The sequence below is a fragment of the Acomys russatus genome, chromosome 16, assembly GCF_903995435.1.
Source record: "Acomys russatus chromosome 16, mAcoRus1.1, whole genome shotgun sequence".
NCBI classification, from domain to species: domain Eukaryota; kingdom Metazoa; phylum Chordata; class Mammalia; order Rodentia; family Muridae; genus Acomys; species Acomys russatus.
Genome location: NC_067152.1, coordinates 42133916 through 42157105, shown reverse-complemented (window position 1 = coordinate 42157105; position 23190 = coordinate 42133916). Strand labels below are relative to the sequence as shown.

The 23190-nt window shown below is 46.7% G+C and overlaps 1 protein-coding gene across 2 annotated transcripts in view; it reads left to right on the top strand.

Moving 5' to 3' along the window:
* Positions 1–23190, top strand: part of Rnf157 (ring finger protein 157) — a 72296-nt gene that overhangs the window by 7415 nt on the left and 41691 nt on the right. For both annotated transcript variants that reach the window (XM_051159081.1, XM_051159082.1), the window contains exon 2: positions 12077–12195. In XM_051159081.1, coding sequence (XP_051015038.1) covers positions 12077–12195 — 119 coding nt within the window. The remainder of the gene's footprint in view (positions 1–12076; positions 12196–23190) is intronic.

Below are 23190 nucleotides of genomic sequence, written 5' to 3'. Positions count from 1 at the left end.
GGCTACAGAGTAAGATCCAGGTTGGTCTGGACCAGTGTGAGGCCCAGCATCAAAACCAAACAGAAAAGAAAAACAGTTTTAAGCTATTTTTAGAATTTCTCAAATGGCTAGTTACTGTATGACTCAGCACTCATCCCAAGCCCAGAAAGAACAGATTCACACAGAATTTGCACATGAATGTACATATCACTTTTTTCATAATAGTGAAAGGTAGAAATTAGTCATGTGATGAATGGAACAACTGGTGAGTGAACATGGTGGATTTGGACAGTGGACTATTGCTGGGCTGCGGAAGGAGTGAGACACTGGCGGGTGCTTCTACCTGAGTGACCCTCGCAAATATGCTAAGTAAAAGGTACAACATTCGAAGTGTTACGTATTATATAATATATGAAATGTCAAAAGAGAAAGCGTCACCAGAAGATGAGGAGGGGCAGGGAAGACTGACTGTGGGTTTCTTTTAGGGTAGTGAAAATGTTCTAAAATTAGATAAGGGTGAACAGTGCCCAGATCAGCCCTGAATATACTACAAACCACACAGTCAGTATTTGATACACACACACATATATTCAAATCATATGTGTATATCTATCTACTTTTAAGATGAGGACCCATATAGCTCAGGTTGGCCTTGAACTTGCTATGCATAGCCCCACATATCCTGGAACTTGATCTGTACCCCAGGCTGGGCTTGAACTCACAGAGACCTGCCTGCCTCACCTCCCAAGGGATGAGATTAAAGGCATGTGCCACCACTCCTGGCTAGGATTTTTTTTTTTTTTTTAATATTCATTGGTGTTTTATCTGCATGTATGTCTTTGTGAGGGTATCAGATCCTTTAAACTGGAGTTACAAATAGTTGTGAGCTGCCATGTGGCTGCTGGGATTTGAACCTGGATCCTCTGGAAGAACCGCAAGTGCTCTTAACCACCAAGCCATCTCTCCAGCCCCAATAAGGGTAGATCTCACTTCCATCTCCTAAGTGCTGGAATTATAAACATGTGTCACTACACCTGAATTATACAGTTTAAATTGCATGAGTTATATGGTATGGAAGTTATGTTTCAAACATAAAGGTAACAGTTAAATGTGAAGTTATAGAAGACAATAGTCAAAATAAATCTTTCAACACAGTTTGGTTCCTCTCACTTCTGGTCCTTTCTGTATGCCTTTTCCTTTTGTTTTGTTTGTTTGTTTTTTGAAACAGGATGTCACTGTGTATCCATGTTGGCTTTGAACTCAGTAAGTAGCCTAGGCTGGCCTCAAACTCTCCATCTTCCAGTTACCACCTTTTTTTTTTTTTTAAACATTCTACATTTTATTTTATTTTTTGGTTTTTTTTTTTTTTTAAGACAGGGTTTCTCTGTGTAGCCTTGGCTGTTCTAGACTCACTTTGTAAACCGGGCTGGCCTCAAACAATCCGCCTGCCTCTGCCTCCTGAGTGCTGGGATTAAAGGCATGCACCACCACACCCAGCTACATTTTATTACTGGACAAACCACACCCCTCATTTAGACATGACCAAGTCTCCAGGTTAAAAATGCTGAACTCTGTCTGGTAGAATCGATCGGTGACCATGATTCAGTATAAACCCTCAGTCTTGCCACTGTTTCAATCTTCAGGGTCCCAGCTTTGCTCTCTTCCAGTGTCTTCTCTTATACCTGACTTTGTTACCAGCTTTCTCCAAATCCACTGAGGAATAGGACAGTTTTGCTCTTGTTTCTTGGCTGGGAATCACTTGATTCTGAAAGTCTTTTTTTTTTTTTTTTGGTTTTTCGAGACAGGGTTTTTCTGTGTAGCCTTGGCCATCCTGGGCTCACTTTGTAGACCAGGCTGGCCTTGAACTCACAGGGATCCGCCTGCCTCTGCCTCCCGAGTGCTGGGATTAAAGGCATGCGCCACCACGCCCGGCGATTCTGAATGTCTTATGAGAAGACATAGTGAGAAGCTGAGTCTGATACACAGCGCGTGATGGCAGAGGAAAGGAGAAGAGCCCAGTTACCCCCTTAAGTGCTGGGGTGATAGCAGCACGCAACCATCCACACGCCACACCTGCCCGACTTCACTTGGCAGTGCCAGTCTAAGAAGATATTACGCTGGCCAATTCGGCCGTGCTAGTCTCAATCTCTCAAAGACATTTTCAGTCTCCAGGCCATTAGGAGTGCTACTCTCTGCACTGGCCTACTTGAGACTAACCAGCCTTTAAAACCTACCCTCAATGCCATTTGCTCCCTATAATTCCATCCTTTTAGAGATCAAAATCTTTATTTTATTAAAAAAGACTGAGCCTGAACTGACATCTATAATGGCCTCACTGAGGAATAATAGCCCCAGCACAGAATCCATGCCTTGCAGCACTTGGATCCATTACCACGGATCCAACTGAGAACACTTCAGCCCTCCGAAGTGTCCACTGTGCCTGGCACAGTTAATTCCCACTGCCTCACCAGGTACGGTGGCTAACACCTTTGTCTTACTGTTTCATTGCTGTGAAGAGTCACCATGGCAACTCTTATACAAGAGGGCATTTGATCTAGGGCTGGCTTACAGTTTCAGAGGGTTAGTCATTATCATCACGGTGAGAACCAGGCAGGTATGGGGCTGGGGCAGTAGCTGAGAGCTTTACCTCCTGACCCAGGCAGCAAGCAAAGTGAGACCTGGAGCCTGGCATGGGCTTTCCACAGCTCCTCCAACAAAGCCACACCTCCTAATTCTGCTTGAACAGTCCACTAAACATTCAAATATCTGAGCCTGTGGGGGCCGCTTTCATTCAAACCACCATAACCTGTAATCCCAGCTTTTGCTGGGGGGGGGGCACTGAGGCAGGAGGATTGCTCCAATTCCAAGGCTAGCTTGAGGAACAGAGGACATTCAGGGCTGTCTCCCGTAGTCTTGTCTCAGAAAACACCCCCTGGCATCCGCAGCACCACACTCCCTTCTGTACATTGGTGCCTGCTCCCATCACACAGAACCGGGGCACAGCCTTGCGTCTGCCTTCCTTCCCTGAGTGTGTTTGGGAAGTTTAGCTGTGTTCTTTGGCATGTGTCAGAAGTCCATTGCTGCAAGTCACTGAATATGTCACATTGTAAGAACATAACATTTCAGAAATTTTAAAATTAGACCTGGGAGTGCAACTCATTGTAGACTGCTGTCCCTAGTATCTGTGGGCCCTAAGCTAATTTCTCAGCTTGGCTAAAATAATAAATGTTTAAAAAGAAAGAAAACTTGCCATATTTTGCTTATCCACTTACTGATTGATGGATGTTGGACTATGCAAGTGAGAGTTGCTATTAAAAGCAACAGTGCAGGGCTAGACAGTGGTCTTAGTGGTTAGGAGCGCTTGTTGCCCTTTCAGAGGACCTGTGTTCTATTCCCAGTACCTATGTGGTAGTTTACAACGGTCTCTAACTCCAGTTCCAGGAGTCCCAACGCCCTCTTCTGGTCCCTGTAGGTACTAGGCACACATGTGGAACCCACACATAACATGTAGGCATTCATACATATAAAATTAAATTTTTTGGTGGGGGGTTTCGAGACAGGGTCTCTCTGTGTGGCTTTGACTATCCTGGACTCGCTTTGTAGACCAGGCTGGCCTTGAAGTCACAGCGATCCGCCTGCCTCTGCCTCCCAAGTCCTGAGATTAAAGGCATGTGCCACCACCGCCCAGCTAAAATTAAAAAAATTTTTAAAAAGATTTATTATGCATACAGTATGCATCAGATCACATTATAGATGGTTGTGAGCCACCATGTGGTTGCTGGGAATTGAACTCAGGACCTCTGGAAGAGCAGTCAGTGCTCTTAACCGCTGAGCCATCTCTCCAGCCCTAAAATTAAAAATTTTAATGTAATTTTTCTTTTCTCCTCTTTTCAAGACAGGGTTTCTCTGTGTAGTCTTGGGTGACCAGACTGGCCTCAAACTCACAATCCGCCTGCCTCTGCCTCCTGAGTGCTGGGATTACAGGCATGCAGCACCCCACCTGGCTCTCTCTCTTTTTTTTTTTTTTTTTTTTTTTTTTGAGACAGGGTTTCTCTGTGTAGCTTGGCTATCCTGGACTCGCTTTGTAGACCAGACTGTCTTTCTGTCTTGAACTCACAGAGAGATCCACCTGCCTCTGCCTCCCTGAGTTCTGGGATTACAGGCATGTGCAGGCATGTGCCACCTTGCCCAGCTGTAAATATTTCTTTTATTTTATTACTTTTATTTTTTTGAGACAGGGTTTCTCTGTATAACAGTCCTGGTTGTAAATATATAAAAAAAATACAAAGATACTATGAATGCATGCATGTTTTTTGAGTATACATGTATTTTCACTTTTGCATATGTCCATATCTGTGAGGTGTATATGTCCGTGCATGTGCATGTAGTTATGTCTGCTTTCTTGTGGGGGCCAGATTGCTCCCCACCTTAGTTTTTGAGACAGGGTCTCTCACTGAACCTGAAGCTTACCAATTCAGCTGGCTGGCTGAGTCAGTGAACTCCAAGGATCCACCCATCTCTGCCTTCCTGGTGCCGGGATTGCAGGCATGCATCACTGCTCAGCTGACCCTGTGAGTGCTGGGACTGCAAGCATGCACCACTGCTTAGCTGACCCCATGAGTGCTGGGACTGCAAGCATGCACCACTGCTCAGCTGACCACGTGAGTGCTGGGACTGCAAGCATGCACCACTGTTCAGCTGACCCCGTGAGTGCCGGGATTGCAAGCATGCACCACTGCTCAGCTGACCACGTGCGTGCTGGGACTGCAAGCATGCACCACTGCTCAGCTGACCCCGTGAGTGCTGGGACTGCAAGCATGCACCACTGCTCAGCTGACCCCGTGAGTGCCGGGATTGCAAGCATGCACCACTGCTCAGCTGACCCTGTGAGTGCTGGGACTGCAAGCATGCACCACTGCTCAGCTGACCCCGTGAGTGCTGGGATTGCAAGCATGCACCATTGCTCAGCTGACCCCGTGAGTGCTGGGATTGCAAGCATGCACCACTGCTCAGTGTCAGACTCAGGTCCTCTTGCTTTCATGGGACACATTTCACCAGTGGAGCTCTCTTTCTGGCCCCTATATTTACTTTCTCAGTCTAAAAATAGTATCTGTTTGGGGGGGAAGAGACCACAAACATGGAAAGTTGGCAGCTGCTTGTGCATGGTGACATATGTAATCAAGCCTGGGAAGGGCGTATTTCTTAGCTATTATGTTAGATACAAGGTCTCACTGTGCAGCCTTAATTAGCCTTGAGTTTACAGCACTCTTCTTGCCTCTGCCTCCTAAGGGCTAGGGTCATAGCTGTGTGCTAGATACTTGGCAGTGGTCATGGTCCACCCGGGTTTTGTTGTTTTGTTGGTTTTGTTTGAGACACAGTTTCGCTCTGTAGCCCTGGCTGTCCTGGACTCACAGAGATATACCTGCCTCTGCATTCCGAGTGCTGGGATTAAAGGCATGGGCCACCATCCAACTGGTTCTGCTGGTAATGTAGCTCAACAGCAAAGCTCAGTGAACTTAATTTGGCCACACAGCTGGTAGGTGCCAGCACTGGGATAAAATCTAGCTCTGTTTTAAGCTGAAGCCTGTATTTTGTTGACTTAATCTCAAAAGAAATAACTAGAACCACCACCACCCCCCAAAATGGAAGAGGGGAGTTGTTGGCTGCTGCGGCACCTGGTTCACTTGGTAAGTCCCTTCCCTTCTCATGCCCTACTTACTCCTTCCATGCCTCTGAGACTGCATCACCAACCAGCCTCCGTTCTCCGTTATTTATTAAAATGAAGAACCAGGGCTGGAGAGATGGCTCAGAGGTTAAGAGCACTGGCTGCTCTTCCAAAGGTCCTGAGTTCAATTCTCAGCAACCACATGGTGGCTCACAGCCATCTATAGTGAGATCTAGTGCCCTCTTTCTGATGTGTAGGTGTACATGCAGGCAGAGCACTGTATATGTAATAATAAATACATCTTTAATAAAATAAAACGATGAACCATTAGCTTGTGACAGGTCCTGCAGCAGCTAACAACTGCCCTCTTCCATTTTGGGGGGGGGGGTTGGTTTTATTTATTTATTTTGTGATAGGGTCTTCAAAATACAGGCTTTTGCTTAAAACAGAGCTAGATTTTATCCTAATGCTGGCATCTTCCAGCTGTGTGGCCAAATTAAATTTTTTGAGCTTTGTTCTTGAGCTACATTAAATAAAGTTATTTTTAAATACAATTCCATTTATTGCAATAATCAAGTATAACTCCATTACTCTAAAAGTAAACAGTGCAAGATTAATATTTTCCACTTACAGGCAGGGTATTTGTTTATATTGTGACCTTAATAAGGGAAAAATATGCAAAGAGAAGCCTTCCCAGTAAGACCTATTAGTATGTGATAGCCACTGTTAAAATCTAAAAGCATTTGCAGGTCTGTCCTGTTTAATATAAAGCTTTTATGACTTGAAATTTTTGAAGACTTGGGCTTGGAATTTCAGTGCAATAAGTAAATCATGTACTACTACGTGGGGTCTGAACATGTAGGGTTGTGTTTTGCTCTTTGGCATGCTACACAGTAATTAGGTATTAAAAACCTCAGTGGGAGCCGGGTGTGGTGGTGCACGCCTTTAATCCCAGCATTTGAGAGGCAGAGGTAGGCGGTCAGTGTGAGTTCGAGGCCAGCCTGGTGTACAAAGTGAGTCTAGGACAACCAGGTCTACACAGAGAAACCATCCCTGTCTTGAAAAACCAAACCAAACCAAAAACCCCAAAATCCCAAAAACCCTCAGTGGTCTAAATTTTATTTCTAGGTTCAGAAGTCTTAGGCTTTTGTTTGTAAAATTTTAAATGGCAGTGCAGTCTTCAGTTATGTGTCATTTCCTGTTTTATTCTGGACAGGGGAGTGTGTGTTGAACTTGCTGGTTCCTCCACTAGATAAGTAAAACAAAAGATTGCAGGTTGGTGTGGAAAACAAAGTGTTTTTGAGACTAAAGGGTCTGATTTACAATTCTGGTTTCCGCCTGCCAGAAAGGAACCTTCCCGGAGCTTCATCAGTGTGAGCGGGTTACCACTTCAGGCACTGTCTCCTTTTTCCATAGTGCAGGACAGGAAAAGGAAAGGACAGATAGGTTCACGTCCCACGTCCGGACGCTGCCTTCCAGCAGGCCTCTCTTCCATATGTACATGTGAAATTGCACGGCTAAGATGTCTGAGCATGTGTTATGCAGAGTGAGCTCCCCCTCGCTCAGATTGTTGGGTGGAGTTGAGTTTGGGGCAGGGATTTGGGTTTCCACAGTCTCTCTTTGCTTCTGCTGTTTCTCAGCCATGGTCTTTCTTCAGTCACCGAGCTCTTCCACCCACTGGGCGGCAGGCTGAGGTGCTGTAACCTTGCAGATAACATCTAGTTCCATCTTTGGTTGATGAGAATTGCCACAAATATATTTTTTTCTTTTCTTTCTTTTTTTTTTTTTTTTTTTTTTTTTGATTTTTTGAAAAAGGTTTTCTCTGTGTAGTCCTGGCTATTATGAAACTCACTCTGTAGACCAGGCTGCCCACCACATCTTTGGAAAATACTTTCTTTAATCTGTGTTATTGGCACTGATTTTGAAATTTGTGTATCAAAATTTGATTTGAGGGTAGGGGGAGGACAGGCTGTCCTTGTGGTCCTGGGCAAGTGATCCTCTGGATGCAGCTCCCTGTGTGTTGTGACTACAAGCACAGCCTGATGTGCTACATACTTTGGTGGTTTGATTGTTTCTTTTTGGGATTTCAATATGTCGGCTGAACTGGCCTTGAACTAACCATCTTCCTCTGTCTTCTGAGTGTTGGGGTTACAGATGTGTACCACCATCACACCAAGCAGGCCTTGATTTTATTTTATTTACTTAAATTATTTTTTTATTTCTTTATTTTGGTTTTTCAAGACAGGGTTTTTCTGTGTCACCCTGGCTGTCCTGGACTCACTTTAATGACCAGGCTGGCCTCAAGCTCACAGAGATCCGTCTGCTTCTTCCTCCCAAGTGCTATAGGAATAAAGGCATGCGCCACCGAGCTCAGCTCTTCTTTCTCACAAAATCTGGTGAGATTGGCCAGGCATGGTGGCAGAGATGTGTAATCTCAGTGCTTGGGAGGTAGAGGCAGAAGGGTTAGCAGCTCAAGGTCATCCTCAGACACGAGAGCCTGTTTCGTTTTTTATTTTATTTATTTATTTACTCATTTTTGGTTATTCGAGACAGGGTTTCTCTGTGTAGCCTTTGCTGTCTAGACTCACTTTGTAGACCAGGCTGGCCTCAAACTCACAGAGATCCACCTGCCTCTGCCTCTTTGAGTGCTGGGATTAAAGGCGTGTGCCACCATGCCTGGCTGAGAGCCTCTTTCCAAAGAAAGAAAAGCAAAATGCATTTCTAGTAGAAAGAACCCTGCTTACCCCAGATCTCGATATGTAGCTCAGGCTACATAACTACAGGCACACAACGCCACACCCAGCCAAGATATTTTTTTCTAAGTTCACCTAATGTCTAAGAAACATATAATTCCTGGTGTATAGGAAATACAACTCACTCAGAGTCAACAGTAATGGCTCAGTTTATTTGAGAAGACAGCTTTCTACAGAAGGCAACCAGGCACCTCCCCTCTATCAATTATGCGCTTGGAAAATAGGACCAGCAAGTGTGCAGCATGAATAATGTATGGCGATGCTGCCCTGGGGTGCGATGCATGCATGCTGTGTCACAGTGACCAGCTGCTGTGTCTCTAGGCTTCTTCAAGGAGAGGCTCCTTGTTACTTTGATGTGAGCACTGCTACCCTCTGCAAATCTTTTCCTGATAATTAGTTTTAGAATTGTGTCATTTTTTGGTGAGTAATCTTAGCCACATGGTCAAGTTTAATCAGTGTTTCTGGACTAAAGCTCTAGAAAGCAAGGGTTTTGTTACAGCTGTCTTCTCCCTCTCTTCCTGTGGCATCCCTGCAGCCAAAAATGCTAAAACTCGGTGTTTTGTTTGGGGTTTTCAAGACAGGGTTTCTCTGTATAGTTTTGGCTGTTCTGGACCTACGTTGTAGACTATGATGGCCTGGAACTCACAGTGATCCACCTGCCTCTGACTCCCGAGTACTGGGATTAAAGGCATGCGCTACAGTTTAAAACTCAGTTTTTTTAGCTTGCTGCACAACTGACTGGGAGTTTTGTGGGGTGCTGTTGGAGAGATCGAAGTCTGGAGTATCTGGATAGCCCACTGAGCTTAGTCTGTTATGATAGACTCTCTTTCTCAGCAGGGTTATCTCTTCCGCTGATCTGGGGACTCCAAAGTCCCCTAAAGATCATCACATAGCCCTCAGGGAAGATTATAGGCCCAACTCATTCCTGATAAAAACTGTTCAGCAAGCACCTGGGGATTCCTGGAGTACCCCACCCTATGCTAAGGAAATCCTAGTTTTCAGCAGGTGATCTTTTTTTTTTTTTTTAAAGATTTATTTATGGGGGGGGGGAGGAATGGGAGGATACAAGGGATGGGATAAACATTGAGATGTAACAAGAATAAATTAATAAAAAAAAAAAAAAAGATTTATTTATTTATTATGTATACAGTGCTCTGCCTGCATGTACACCTGCAGGCCAGAAGAGGGCACCAGATCTCAGTATAGATGGTTGTGAGCCACCATGTGGTTGCTGGGAATTGAACTCAGTACCTTTGGAAGAACAGACAGCATTCTTAACCTCTGAGCCATCTCTCTAGCCCCCAGCAGATGATGTTTAATGGTACCTAGAAGTTCTTAATTGGGTACTGTGTTTTCCTCCTTGTGATAGGACCCAGTGCTACTACATGTAAATGAGGCACTGTACCACTGCATGTATACTGAGTATCCTGTACCACTGCATGTATCCTAAGTATCCTGTACCACTGCATGTATACTGAGTATCCTGTACCACTGCATGTATCCTGAGTATCCTGTACCACTGCATGTATACTAAGTATCCTGTACCACTGCATGTATACTAAGTATCCTGTACCACTGCATGTATACTAAGTATCCTGGCACCCTTAGCGCCAGCAGTTCAGACACATCCACCCACAGATCCCTCCCCCTGCCCAAGGTGTTTTTAAAAAAAATAATTCATTACTTTTTAAATTTCATGTGCATTGGTGTTTTACCTGCATGTATGTCTGTGGGTGTCAGATCTTGGAGTTACAGACAGTTGTGAACTGCCATGTGGGTGCTGGGAATTGAACTCATGTCTTCTGGAAGAACAGTCAGTGCTCTTAACCTTGAGCCATCTCTCCAGCCCCTGCCCAAAGTTTATAAATAAAGGTTGGCTAGCTTGGTCCTGCCATTCCTCCACCATGACTATCCGAGACTCTTATTTATTCTGGGGAAGAGTTGCTGCTGGACGGACGCCCAGGGGTTGACAGTCAGTCAAGGCAGCAGTGGCGGAGCTGCCTTGGCAGCCTCTGTTTTTGTTTGTTAGTTTGGTTTAGTTTTGGTTCTGGCTTTTCAAGACAGGGTTTCTCTGTGTAATAGCTCTGACTGTCCTGGAACTCTCTCTGTAGTGCAGGCTGGCCTCGAACTCACAGAGATCCTCTTGCCTTGGCAGCCTCTGAAACCTGCTCCATCACCCGCAGCTTGGTGCTGACTGCTGGTGAAACACCACCAGGCCTGCATCTCACTGGACCTACCTGCCAGCCATTTTCAGTGCTGTAACACGTTTGGTATCATCACAGCCTTATGGAGCTCCCAAGTCTCCACTGCTGTCTGATACTAACAATTTCATTCTAAAAGAGCTAAACTGTAACACCCAGTGGAAAATCATTTCCATCCCTACCCCCCACCCCCTTGATCTGGTCTACAAGTGAGTTCAGGACAGCCAGGGCTAGTACATAGAGAAACCCTGTCTCAAAAAACAAAACAAACAAAAAAGAAGATTCTCAGATGCTCAGGAACCACCTCTCAGGGTGAGGTGGAAAAATCAGGACCAGACTGAGCCTGGTGGTATATGCCTGTAATCCTAGCGCTAGGGTGGCTGAGGCAGGAAGATCATGCGTTCTAGGCCTGCATGGGATCCACAGAGTGGGACTCTGTCTCACAAAACAAACAATCGCCTTGTGGTGGTGGGGCATGCCTTTAGTCCTAGCACTTAGGAGGTACATGCAGTTGTATCTCTGTGAATTCAAGACTAGCCAGGCCTGCATGGTGAGTTCTAGCTCCTAAAGGAGTATACAGACAAGACCCTGTCTCAAAACACACACACACACACACACACACACACACACACCAAACACAAACAAAAACAAACCAGAAACAAGCAGGGCTGGGGAGATAGCTCAGGGTTAAAGTGCTTGTTATAAGAACGAAGCTGTTAGTTCAGTCTCTTGAGCTCATATGAAAACCTGAGTGTGGTCTGCTTGTAGACACAGCAATGGGGAAGTGGAAACAGGCGAATCTCTGGGATTACTGGCTAGCCAGTGTAGTCTAGTGGGTGAGCTGCAGGCCTCAATGATATCGACCTCTGGCGTGCACGCACACACACACACACACACACACACACACGCACGCACACGCACACGCACACACACACGCGCACGCACACAGAGAGAGAGAATGAGAGAGAATATGAGATAATAACCAAACAAATAGTCAGTAGCAACATACACACAGGTCCGCTCATTAGTGGGCATCCATGGACTTTCTTGCCTTTGACTGATATATTTTAGATCAGGATAAGGACTGAGGCCTGTTATGTTCCAAGAACAGAAGTAGTCTCCTTGTAGTTTTGGGTCGTCTGATATGGTTTGCTGATTTAGTGCCAGGGTCTGAAATCAGAAGAAATGTATCTGATTCTTTGTTGGAAGTCTTAACCTCTTCTTCTTCTTTTTTTTTTTTTTTTTTTTTTTTTTTTTTTGGTTTTTCGAGACAGGGTTTCTCTGTGTAGCCTTGGCCATCCTGGACTCACTTTGTAGACCAGGCTGTCCTCTGACTCACAGCGATCCGCCTGCCTCTGCCTCCTGAGTGCTGGGATTAAAGGCGTGAGCCATCACGCCCGGCTTCTTAACCTCTTCTTTTCTACAGCATTTTTTTGTTCCAGTCTGGTGTCTGAAGCCTTTTGTTTGTCACTCTCCAGGCAGCTATTTTGCGAGCCACTTCATCATGGGAGGAGAGAAGTTTGACTCCACGCATCCGGAAGGTTACCTATTTGGTGAGAACAGCGACCTGAACTTCCTGGGAAATAGGCCAGTGGCGGTAGGTGCATAATCTTTTTACTGGCTGTGGGGCTCAGTGTTGATGTTATTTTTATAGAACAGTGTTTGTTTCTCTCAGTTTATTTCTTAACCCGGCTATCACACAAATAATTGAGACTTTTATATTTGTTTGTCACACAAATAATCGAGACTTTTATATTTGTTTTTTAAGCCTTTACAACACAATCTTTTTCTTTTTTCTTTCTTTCTCTTTTTTTTTTTTTTTTTTTTTTTTTTGTTTCTCGAGACAGGGTTTCTCTGTGTAACAGCTTTAGCAGTCCTGGAACTCTCTCTGTAGAATAGGCTGGCCACGAACTCACAGAGATCCTCCCGCCTCTGCCTCCCAAGTCTGGGGATTAAAGGTGTGTGCCACCACCGCCCGGCTTTACAACACAGTCTTGAGCAGTTTAAGTCTGATCTTAACCCTCTATATTATCCTGACTCCATCTTTGCCACAATCCCCAAGTTACTTGCTCTTTAGTTCTTTCTTTGTTCCAGCAGAATCTTCTTTTCTCTCCTCCCCTGGCTGGCAGGAAGTCCCGCCCTATTCTCTCCCTTGCTCATCGATTGGCTGTAAACTGCCTTATTGACACATCAGGGGGACAATTGGGGAGCAGAGTTTATAGAACATTGAGACAGAAATCAGAATTTAAACTACACAATAACCTATGCCTACAGCTCAGGCCTCAAATGACCAGTATAAACAGACTGTGAGAAACAAGTCTGCTGCTACAGCAGGGGTCTCCAGGAGCCAGCTGTCCTGGTGCCTCAAGGCTTGGGAGCTTGGAGCTTCCTCTAGGATTCACACTTCTCCTAGGGGAGCTCTTTAAACAGCCTTAGCCAGAGCCTTTGCTGGCCCTCACTTGCATTCTTCCCTTGCAGCACTTAGCACCCAGTTCCTATTTATTTGTCCCTTTCCGTTTATTTTTTCATCTTTTAGAAAGCAAGGACTATGTTTACCGTTGTGTGCTAGACCTAACACGAAGCCTGGCACAAAAAACCGATAAGCCTTGGTACTTGTTTGTTGAGTAAACAAATGAAGTCTCCCTGGTGTTTGAGTTGCACACAAGTAATGCCAGCACTTGGGAGGCTGAGGCAGGAGGATTGCTGTGAATTATAGGCTGCCTGAGGCCACATCGTAAACTTTTAGGCTCTGTAAACTTTTAGTGAGCACCATCTCTGCACCTGCATGAAGCTTTGGAAGAGCAGCTGCCAAGTGGCTCTTGAGTGCTCTCTGAGCTGAGGAAACACTGTTCTCCACGTGAAGACCTACCTGAAAAGGACTTGCTGGCTTGAGGGCCAGAGATCGGATCTAGGGCCTCATGAGTGATAGCAAAGTGCTGCCTCTCCAGGCCTCAGAGGAGTATTTTGTTTTACTGCCTTTTTTTTGTTTGTTTGTTTTAAGATTAATTAATTAATTTATTTACTTATTTATTAAGTATACCATGTACTGCTGGCATGTACTCCTTCCTGCCAGGAGAGGGCACCAGATCTCATTATAAATGGTTGTGAGCCATCATGTGGTTGCTGGGAATTGAACTCATGACCCTTGGAAGGGCAGACAGTGCTTCTAACCTCTGAGCCATCTTTCCAGCCTGTTTTATTGTGTTTGTTTTTTTTGAGATAGGGTCTCTATTATGTAGTCCTGGCTGCCTGGAATTCATTATGTAGACCAAGCTAGCCTTGAACTCACAGAACTCTACCAGGCTCTGTCTCCTGAGTGTTGGAATTAAAGGTGTGGACTACCATGCCTGCTTATTTTTGTTTGCTTGATTTTTGTTTTCTGTTTTGTTTTGTTTTTGTTTTTCGAGACAGGGTTTCTCTGTGTAGCCTTGACTGTCCCGGACTTGCTTGACCCCAGGCTGGCCTCAAACTCACAGAGATCCGCCTGCCTCTGCCTCCTGAGTGAAGGTGTGTACTACCACACCTGGCTATGCCTGCTTCATAGATGGCTGTGAGCCACTCTGTGGTTGCTAGGAATTGAACTCAGGACCTGTGGAAGGGCAGCCAGTGCTCTTAACCTCTGAGCCACCTCTGCAGCCCCCTTTCTCACCGTCTTAGAAGTTGATCTGCTGAGAACCAGCTCTCTCCATTGCCTCTTGCCGCTTCTGTAAAGATCCTCTCGTCACAAAGCTGCCATGCTAGAGGAGCAGATAGAGCACTAACAGGAAATGTTAGATGAGAGTGAAGATCTGGGTGAGGCGGTCTGTAGGACCTGAGAGTGCGAGGGAATGCTTGTGTGCTGTGCAGAGGGACTTGGGTGGGGCCTTGAGAATTGACTGTTGACTGGGCTGGTGGGAAAAGGGCTCTCACCTGGAGAGGCTCAGAGTGTGGGTCGAAAAACACCCCTGCATTTGTAGGCTTGGCAAACAGTTACTGAGCAACTGCTTTGTCCCAGTACTGTGGTAGGTGCTGTGGACACTGGGCTAAGGACACAGGTGCTGTGGACGCAGGGCTTTGTTTCCTTCTGAAACAAAGAAGGCAGGCCGCTGGCCTGTGGCAAAACAAGAGCAGAAAGGTGAGTGGCTGCGTTAGCTGAGAGGCTCCCTTCCGTCCTTAGCCTGTAGGGAAGGTTTTAGCAGTTTGGGGCTGCCGAGTGACCTGGTTGACCTGGTTGACCTGGTGATGGGCTTCTGCCGGGAGCTCTACTTTAAAGGCTGGTGTTCACAGTGGCTGCTTTCTTCCTTTCTGCCTTGGGTGAGCCTCTTCTATCATAGTACCTTATAGTACTATTTTCAAAGGAAACGTACGGCGGGCGAGGAGTGCTGTGCATGTCTGTCACCACAGCACTTAGATTTCCATGAACACAAGGTCAGTTTGGGCCAAATGGCAAGTTCCAGGCCAGACTGTGCCACAAAAGAACACACACACACACACACACACACACACACACACACACACACACACACCCCTTCTGCTTCAAATCAGGGTATGCCAAGTAATATCAATCAAATGTCTGTCTTGATTTTTGCTCCTTCTGCCTTAGCAGTTAGACGGAGGCGTGCTTCCTCCGTCTCCATGACCCAAGTGAGGGCCTTGCCTCACTAGCCCTAGAAAATAGACACGATGCCTGCATCAGCTTCTTTCTTTCTTTTCTCCTCTGATGTGAGGGGTGTGTGTGTGTGTGTGTGTGTGTGTGTGTGTGTGTGGTGTGTGTGTGTGTTGTTGTTTATGGCTGTGAAGATGACTTAAAGATAAGCAAAAGCTTCTTTAATCTAGGCTTTGGCACGATGGCGTCTGTTGCCAAAGGTGAGCCACCTTGTTTACACCTGCGTGGAGGCCACTGAATGACTGAGCATCTCCCGAATTACTAGGTAGCAGCCTTGACCTTAAGTATGAGGCTTTCCCCAAGGGAGTGTTGACATGGATGTTCTTGTTGGTTTTTGTAGCATTTATTAAGTATTTTTAATGTTGAAGAGAGATTTTGTTTTTAATCATACTAAGTTGGAAGTGGGGGCTTGTGCCTGTAATTTGGCACTTAAGAGGCTGAAGTGGGAGGATGTCAAGTTTGAGGCCAGTCTGGGTCACTGTTTCAAGAAACCGAAACCAGCCAGCTATGGTGGCACACTCCTATAACTCCAGCACTTGGGCCCAGTGGTGGTGGCACTCACCTTTAATCCCAAGCACTAGGGAGGCGGAGGCAGGTAGATTCTGTGAATCCAGCCCGGTCTACAGAGCAAGTTCCAGGACAACCAGGGCTACAGAAAGAAGCCCTGTCTTAAAAAAACAAATGAACAAATAAATAAATAACTCCAGCACTTGGGATGCTGAGGCAGGAGAATTGCTGTGAGTCCAGACTGGGCTATGATGTGAGACACTGTCTCTAAATTAAACAGAACAGTGTAGAGGATAAATGCAGCATGTGTCTCCTTCCTCTCTCTACGTGCCGTTTGCTGTAACAGGTATCAAACCCTCACCAGCCTGGTTGTTGTAAGCACTACATGTATGTTATCTCATTTTGTCCTCAGCCCAGTGAGAAAGGCACTCACATAACCAGTGAACAGAGGCCAAGAGCTTAAGATTGCCAAGCCTGGAAGGGAGCCAGAGCCTGAACCTCACTGCCTCTTCACAGCCTCAGTGCTCTGCCACTTTTGACGTAAGATCGGGCATACCCCATCTTTTCCACATCCTGGTCATGAACCATTTGTTAGCAAGAGCATTTGTGGGTTTGGTTGAGATCTAAAAGGGCCCAAGAATTGCCGTGCCCTCCTGGAGCATTCCCTCAGAGAGCAAGCGATATGGTTTGTAATTCCACCTGCTGAGCTGCCCTCATGGGCTCTGCCATGGATGCTCTTTATGTTTGACTGGGGACACCCTGAAACTGAGAGCAGACAGCAAGCTTTAGTTCTAAGAACTGACTTGATTCTCAAGTGACAGAGCTGGGTGTCAGCTAGTGAGCATCAGGTTACAGAGCAGAGAAGACAGCCTTTTAAAGCCATTCAGCAGAGGACAAGAGCCACTCCTCCTCCTCTTCTTCCTCCTGCTCCTCCTCCTCTTCCTGTTCCTGCTCCTCCTTCAGAGAGGGGGAGGGGTCAGGGAGGCAGAGAAATGTGTTGAAATGAATTGTCATATTGAAATATAAATGCCACAGACCTCTTGGCTCCTGGGGTTTGTAGGGTTTAACAGGTACTTCCTGTCATTTCTGATGGGCAGCTGAACAGTCTTCCCTTTGCCTTTACTGGAGTGCTAGGGCTCCACCACTTAGTTATTCCTTCAAGGCAAATTGTTAATCAGGTCTTCAGGTTGGATTTGGATAAGCCAGCGTATGTATGTACAGAAAGGTGCCTGAAGAGAGTGGGAATCAGAATTTGAAGTCTTATTTTATCGTGTCACTAAATTCTGTGACCTTCGTAGGTCTCAGGTTATGCACTTATAAAGTGGGCTTGGTTCTGACCTTGGAGGAATGTAATGCTTGGAAGATGCCTTCGCATTGCTGGATGGAAAGCGGCCTGGAACAGTGACAGCTGAACTGGCCCAACCTTTCAGCCAGTGGTTTCTTCAGCTGCTGCTCCCTGTGGGTGGGTGGGTGGGTCCCCTGTAGCTTTACTTTACTGTTCTTCCGCTTATGTTTACAATGCTACATGTTAAACATGTGGCCTCATGCATGTGAAGTAAGCCATCCAGTGTTGAGCTGCACCCTTGGCACATACATTGGGTTCAGGGTCCTGGGTGGGTGTTTTATTTTTGTTTGTTGTTTGTTTTTGGCAGGATTTTCCTATGTAGCCCAGGTTGGCCTCAAACTCAAGATCCTCCTGCATTATCCCCAAAGAGGTGGGGTTATAAGTGTGCACCCCCACTCCGGGCTTCTCCAGTGCTGTATTAAGTGATGCCCGGGGTTCTGAAGGCCTCTGGGGACCACAGTGGAGAAGTGCACAGTAAAGGCCACGCCTGCCTGGGAAGCGCAGGCAGAGCAGGGGCCGCTTGTCCTTCCCGTGCTCAGACTGTCTGCTGAGGCAAACCGTTAAAGCTTTAAGTCACCCAGTCAGTCAGGATTGCCCATCTGCAGTGCCTTCCTTCTCTCCTCTGCTTGTAGCCAGGAGTCCACATCATGTCCCTCTTGTTGGCGATGGAGCTGCTGCGTCTTAGTCCAATCCTGACAGTTTGCACCATACCGTGTGCTCTGAAGTGGGCCTCTTTCTTCACTTGCTCCTTATGCTCTCTGCAGCAAGGGCAGTATGAACTAAGGAGGGCACGCGTGTGTGTGTGTGTGTGCGTGTGTGTGTGTGTGTGTGTGCGTGTGTGTGTGTGTGTGTGTGTGTGTGTGTGTGTTTCTGTGTGTTGCTTTCCTCTCCTTTAGAGATGTGTCCAAAGTTGTACTAAATGCAATGTCTGCAATTGTATGATCTTATTAGCATGTGTGCAGGGGAGTGCATCCTAGTTTTACACTGCTGGGGCTGGAGCTCAGGGCCACGCCCTGCCAAGCCAGTATTCTACCCTTGAGCTGCACCTCCAGACAAGAGCAAGAGCAAGGCTACTAACACTGCTGTAACAGACAGTCTCGTGTAGCACGGTCTGGCTTCAGACTTGCTGTGTGGCAGAGGCTGACCTTGAACGCCTGAGCCTTGCTGGTTTTAAAGGTGTGCCGCCATAGCCAGCGAGAGACAAGGTTTTCTTTCTTTCCTCCCTCTCTTCCTTCCTTTCATTCTTTCTCTTTTTAAATTACCTCTTCTGCCTGCGTACTCTGCACACATATGAAGGTCAGAGGATAGTTTTCAGGAATTGGTTTTCTCCTTCCACTGTGGGTGCCAGAGATCAAATTCCCATCATCAGGCTTAACGTGCGGTCTCGCTATGTTGCTTAAGTTGGTCTTTTGCCTCTGAACTCAAGTGATTCCTGCCCCAGTTTTCTAAGTAGGTAAAACTATTGGATTTTACCACAGTGCCCATCTTAGAGCAAGTTGGTGAAAGGAAGCTACTAGTGTGTTACTCTGTGAAGTAGGGCTTTGCACAGAACGTGTGGGAGTGAGGGTTGGAGACAGGGAGATAGAAGGAGAGTCATTTTATATTCCTGCCGAAAGCAGGGCTAAGTAAGCAGGCTCACCCTCACCGCGATGCGCTGAGTCAGTGCTGTGGGGAGTAGACACAGACTAGGTGCCTGCTTTCTAGAGCGAGGGCATCTGAGAGCTACCCAGGGGCTTGAGCAGGATGTCTAGGGAGGGAGAGCTGGGCATTGAGGTGAATTACTAGCAGCGGGAGGAAGCACAGAGCAGGAGCAGTGCCCTGCGGCTTCCAGAGCAGAGTGCTCTGTGAGGATTGGATTGGGGCGTGCTTAGGGGTGAAGCTGGGCCCATGTTTGGAGGGCTGTGAATACTGTACCAGCTGTGTTTTGCACTGACCGGCATCATGAGTAGATTAAGGTGATGCTCAGTTACCAGGCCTCAGAAAGGAAGAAAATAATCTTAGTTGTTTTTTTGTTTTTTAAAACCAGACACACTAACCCTAAACTTGGAAGGAGATGTCTCGGTATATTTACTAGCAAGCCATGACTGAGAGAGATCCACACGTTTGTTGGGCATCTGATGGTGGCTCACTCCTGTAGTCCAGGCACACACAGGAGGCCAGAGCAGGACAATTACTGCGAGTTAGAGGTGCTGTGAGCTACAGCGCAGGCTTTGTCTCAGAACACTTTCTGCCTTCTTTGTTCTCTCCTTTCTTTTCTTCTTTTTTTTTTTTTTTCTTTTTTTTCTTTTTGTTTTTTTGAGACAGGGTTTCTCTGTGTAGCCTTGGCTCTCCTAGACTCACTTTGTAGACCAGGCTGGCCTGGAGCTCACAGTGATCTACATGCCTCTGCCTGTGCTGGGATTAAAGGTGAGCACCACCAGCCTGGCTGTTCTGTCTTTTCTAACATTCATTTTTATTATTAATTTTAATTATGTATATGTGTATGTCTGTATGAGTGCAGTGCCCACGGAGGACAGGAGAGGGCATCAGATCTTTTACAGCTATAGTTACAGGCAGCTGTGAGCTGCTTCATGCGTGTGCTGGAAGCCAGACTCAGGTTCTCTGGAAGAGCAGTAAACAGTCTTTGTTGTTGTTTTGTTTTGTTTCTTTCAAGACAGGGTCTCTCTGTGTAGCCTTGGCAGTCTTGGACTCCCTTTGTAGACCAGGCTGGCCTCAAACTCACAGCGATCCACCTGCCTCTGCCTCCTGAGTGCTGGGATTAAAGGTGTGCGCCGCCAGACATGCAGTAAGCATTCTTAATTGCTGAGCCATCTGTTCTTTTCTTACTTTTCCACTGGATGAGGAGATAATTTCCTTTTATGATCATTACACTCAGACAACTGTCAATCCCTTGCTCCTCTCTGTGGTCAGAGCACTGACTCAGTGGTCTCATCCACACCCTTGTTCCACTATTATTCTGTGGAACCTCCCTGGTACTCGCGGCTCTAGAGGTGCAGAGGCACAGTGCAGTCCCTGCCACAGGCAACTTGTCCTGCAGCTAGGACATGACCCCCCCCCCCCCAGAGGAGGGTCAGACAGAAGCTGCCATGCTCTCCTAAGAGTTTTGGACTTCTTTCCTATGGACCTGGGCAATTCAGTCAGTATTCTTTTCTTTTTTTTAAAGATTTATTTATTTATTATTATGTATACAGTGTTCTGTCTGCATGTACACCTGTGCGCCAGAAGAGAGCATCAGAGCACATTATAGATGGTTGTGAGCCACCATGTGGTTGCTGGGAATTGAACTCAGGACCTTTGGGAGAGCAGGCAGTGCTCTTAACCACTGAGCCATCTCTCCAGCCCTAGTTATTATTTTCTTTTGAGATATTTTTATTTTAGATGTATGAGTGGGCCACATGCATATAGTACCCTTAGAGGCCAGAAGACAGGGTGGAGTCACAGACAGCTGCGAGCCATCATGTGTATGCTAGGAACTGAACCCAGGTCCTCGGCCGGAACAAATTCTCTAAACAGCCAAGCCATCTCTTCAGCTCCTCACCAGTAGTATCAACTAAGATGCATTCTGGTGATATAAGTGATTTGTGGGGTGTGAGGACAAATACAGGTGACCAGTCATCCAAATAAGACCCTGGGTCTCAGTAGGAATGAAGAGTGCACTGGCGAATAGAGGGATGGACCTGTGCTGATGACTGAGAGGAGGGTACAATCTCGGCTGTAGCGACTAGAGCGTCTTCTGGGCCCTCCCAAAGGATATAGCGAGCGGGGAAGCTCCTGGCTTACATGGCAGGCCCGTTCTAGCATGCTGTTCCTCCTCCGTGTAGATAGGCTTTTGAATGTTCCTCCAAAGAGTCATCACATTTCCCAACCCTTCCGGGCCTGCCGAGATATATTATTCAGCTCCCTCAGCACTTCTGACATTTAAAAAACAAAACCCTCCTCTCTTGCTGATATGTGAGCCTAGTTATGGTGGGGTGGCCAGGAGGGCAAGCAGACAGGTCTGTAGGGCAGGTATTGCCGTATCAGGTGTCACACTTATTGTATAGGCCTCATGCAAAGGAGAGAAGGGTGAGGGCAGGTCCCTCCATTTCCTGCAGAGGGAAGGAGTGGTCCTTCCCAGGCCCTGCGAGCCTGCGGATCTGGCTTTGTGGTTTTCCAGTAACTGTCCCCCCTGTTTCCACCTCAGGTCTTAGAGTTCACTCCATTCCTACTGAGCCCAGCAGGTGCTTAACTCTGACCCTTTCTTATATCACTCCTGCTCCCCATCTGCCTGCCTGCCTGCCTGTCCGCCTGTCTTGTCTGCCTGCCTGTCTGCCTGTCTGCCTGTCTGTCGTTTCTGGTACCTCAGGTTCGCCTGCAGCTCCCTTGAACTCCTGCTCCTCCTGCCAACCTGCCAAAGCTGAGATGACAGGTATGCACCCCACCACATCTGTAATTCTGTGCTGTGTCTTGCGTGTAAGGTAGGCTAGATCCAATTAACTAAGCCACGTTAATTGCGATTGTTTTCTTTTGAGCCAGGATCTCCTTATATAGCTCAGGTGGCCTTGAACTCTTGCCTTGGCCTCCCAGGATCTGGGATTATCGGTGTGCAGCCTGAGTTCTGCAGCTCTTTAGTACTGCCTTGTGCCTGCAGGAGGTGTTGTTTCCCTGCCTCCAGAGGAGGATGTCTGGCTGTCACAGTCGCCTGTACATTGTTGCCTGTCATCTCTGAGGCTGCCCTTCCCCTTTGGAGGCATGGATGGCTTTTAATAACCGCTGTCCACTCCAGTCTGCCTGTAACCATCTCCCCTATGCCTTCTGTTGCAGAGACATCAAACCAACCACCGTGTTAAGTAGCATGGCTGCAGTCTCCCTTCACCTTGCAGGAAATCTTACAGAAGGCCAGGGGCCCACCACCTCTCGCACCCCTCCCCCACAGTGGATCCTCTGCAGAAACCACTGGTGTTTGGTTTTGCTCTGAGCTTGTTGCTCCTCCGGCCTCAGACTCCTAGTCTCACAGTACCATGTCCAGGCAGAGTGTCTGAATCTGGCTCCGGCCACTTCTCCCTTGTCTTTCCTCTTCACACAGGCCTGTGATCACTTCCTCTCCCAGTCTCCCCTGAGTGTTGATTTTTTTCTTAGACATTTTAAATTCCTGTACAGTCCTTTTAGCGTAAATCAGGCACACACATGCAAGCAGGTGTTAGCTGCTGCGGTGGCTGCACGGCCTTCTACATGCCCAGCTCTCACGTTTCAGATCTGTGTGTGGGAGCTGAGAAACCCTGCTTAACTTCACAGTTTGGACTGCCTCTCCAAGCCACGCCTCGAACTTCAGAGTTAGCCCCGCATACATCTAATTTAAAATGTAAATTATACATAGTTTATTGCCTGTATTGGGGAACCAATAAACAATATGGGGTAGGCTTCCAAAGTACAGGACACGGATTTTCCTTCTATAAGATTTTGCATCCGATTTTCAGTGGCTGTGTTCCATTTTCTGCTGTGTTACTAATAGACAATAGCGTGCAGTTGACATGGGTTCAGTCTTGCCACAAGCTGCTTCCTTGCCTCTCTTTCACATTCTTAAACTTAATGAGCTTCAATCTGGGTTAGGCCACGGCTGTACAGGACACTTGGGGGGTTTTGCAGAGTTTGGTGAGATGTAGTGTTTCATTAGCCAGAAAATAAGGCAGTGTGGCCATGTCAAATCTCACAGGGGAGAGTGCTCCACAGAAACTCAGGCTACTTAGTGTAGCAGAAAGTTAATCTGGCCAGGTAGTGCATGCCTTTAATCCCAGCACTCAGGGAGGCAGAGGCAGGCAGATCTCTGTGAGTTCAAGACCAGCCTGGTCTACAGAGCTAGTTCCAGGACAGCCAAAGCTACACAGAGAAACCCTGTCTCAAAAAAAAAAAGAAAGAAAGAAAGAAAGAAAGAAGTTTAATCTGAGCCTGCATGTGTCACATGTCTTTAGTCCTAGGACTGGGGAGGCAGAAGCAGGTAGATCTTTGTAAATTCTAGGACAGCCTGGTCTACAGAGTGAGTTCTAGGGCATCCAAGGAACCCTGTTTAAGAAAAGAAAAAAAAGGAATTTAATCTGTATTAGCTTCTAGCTAGCTAC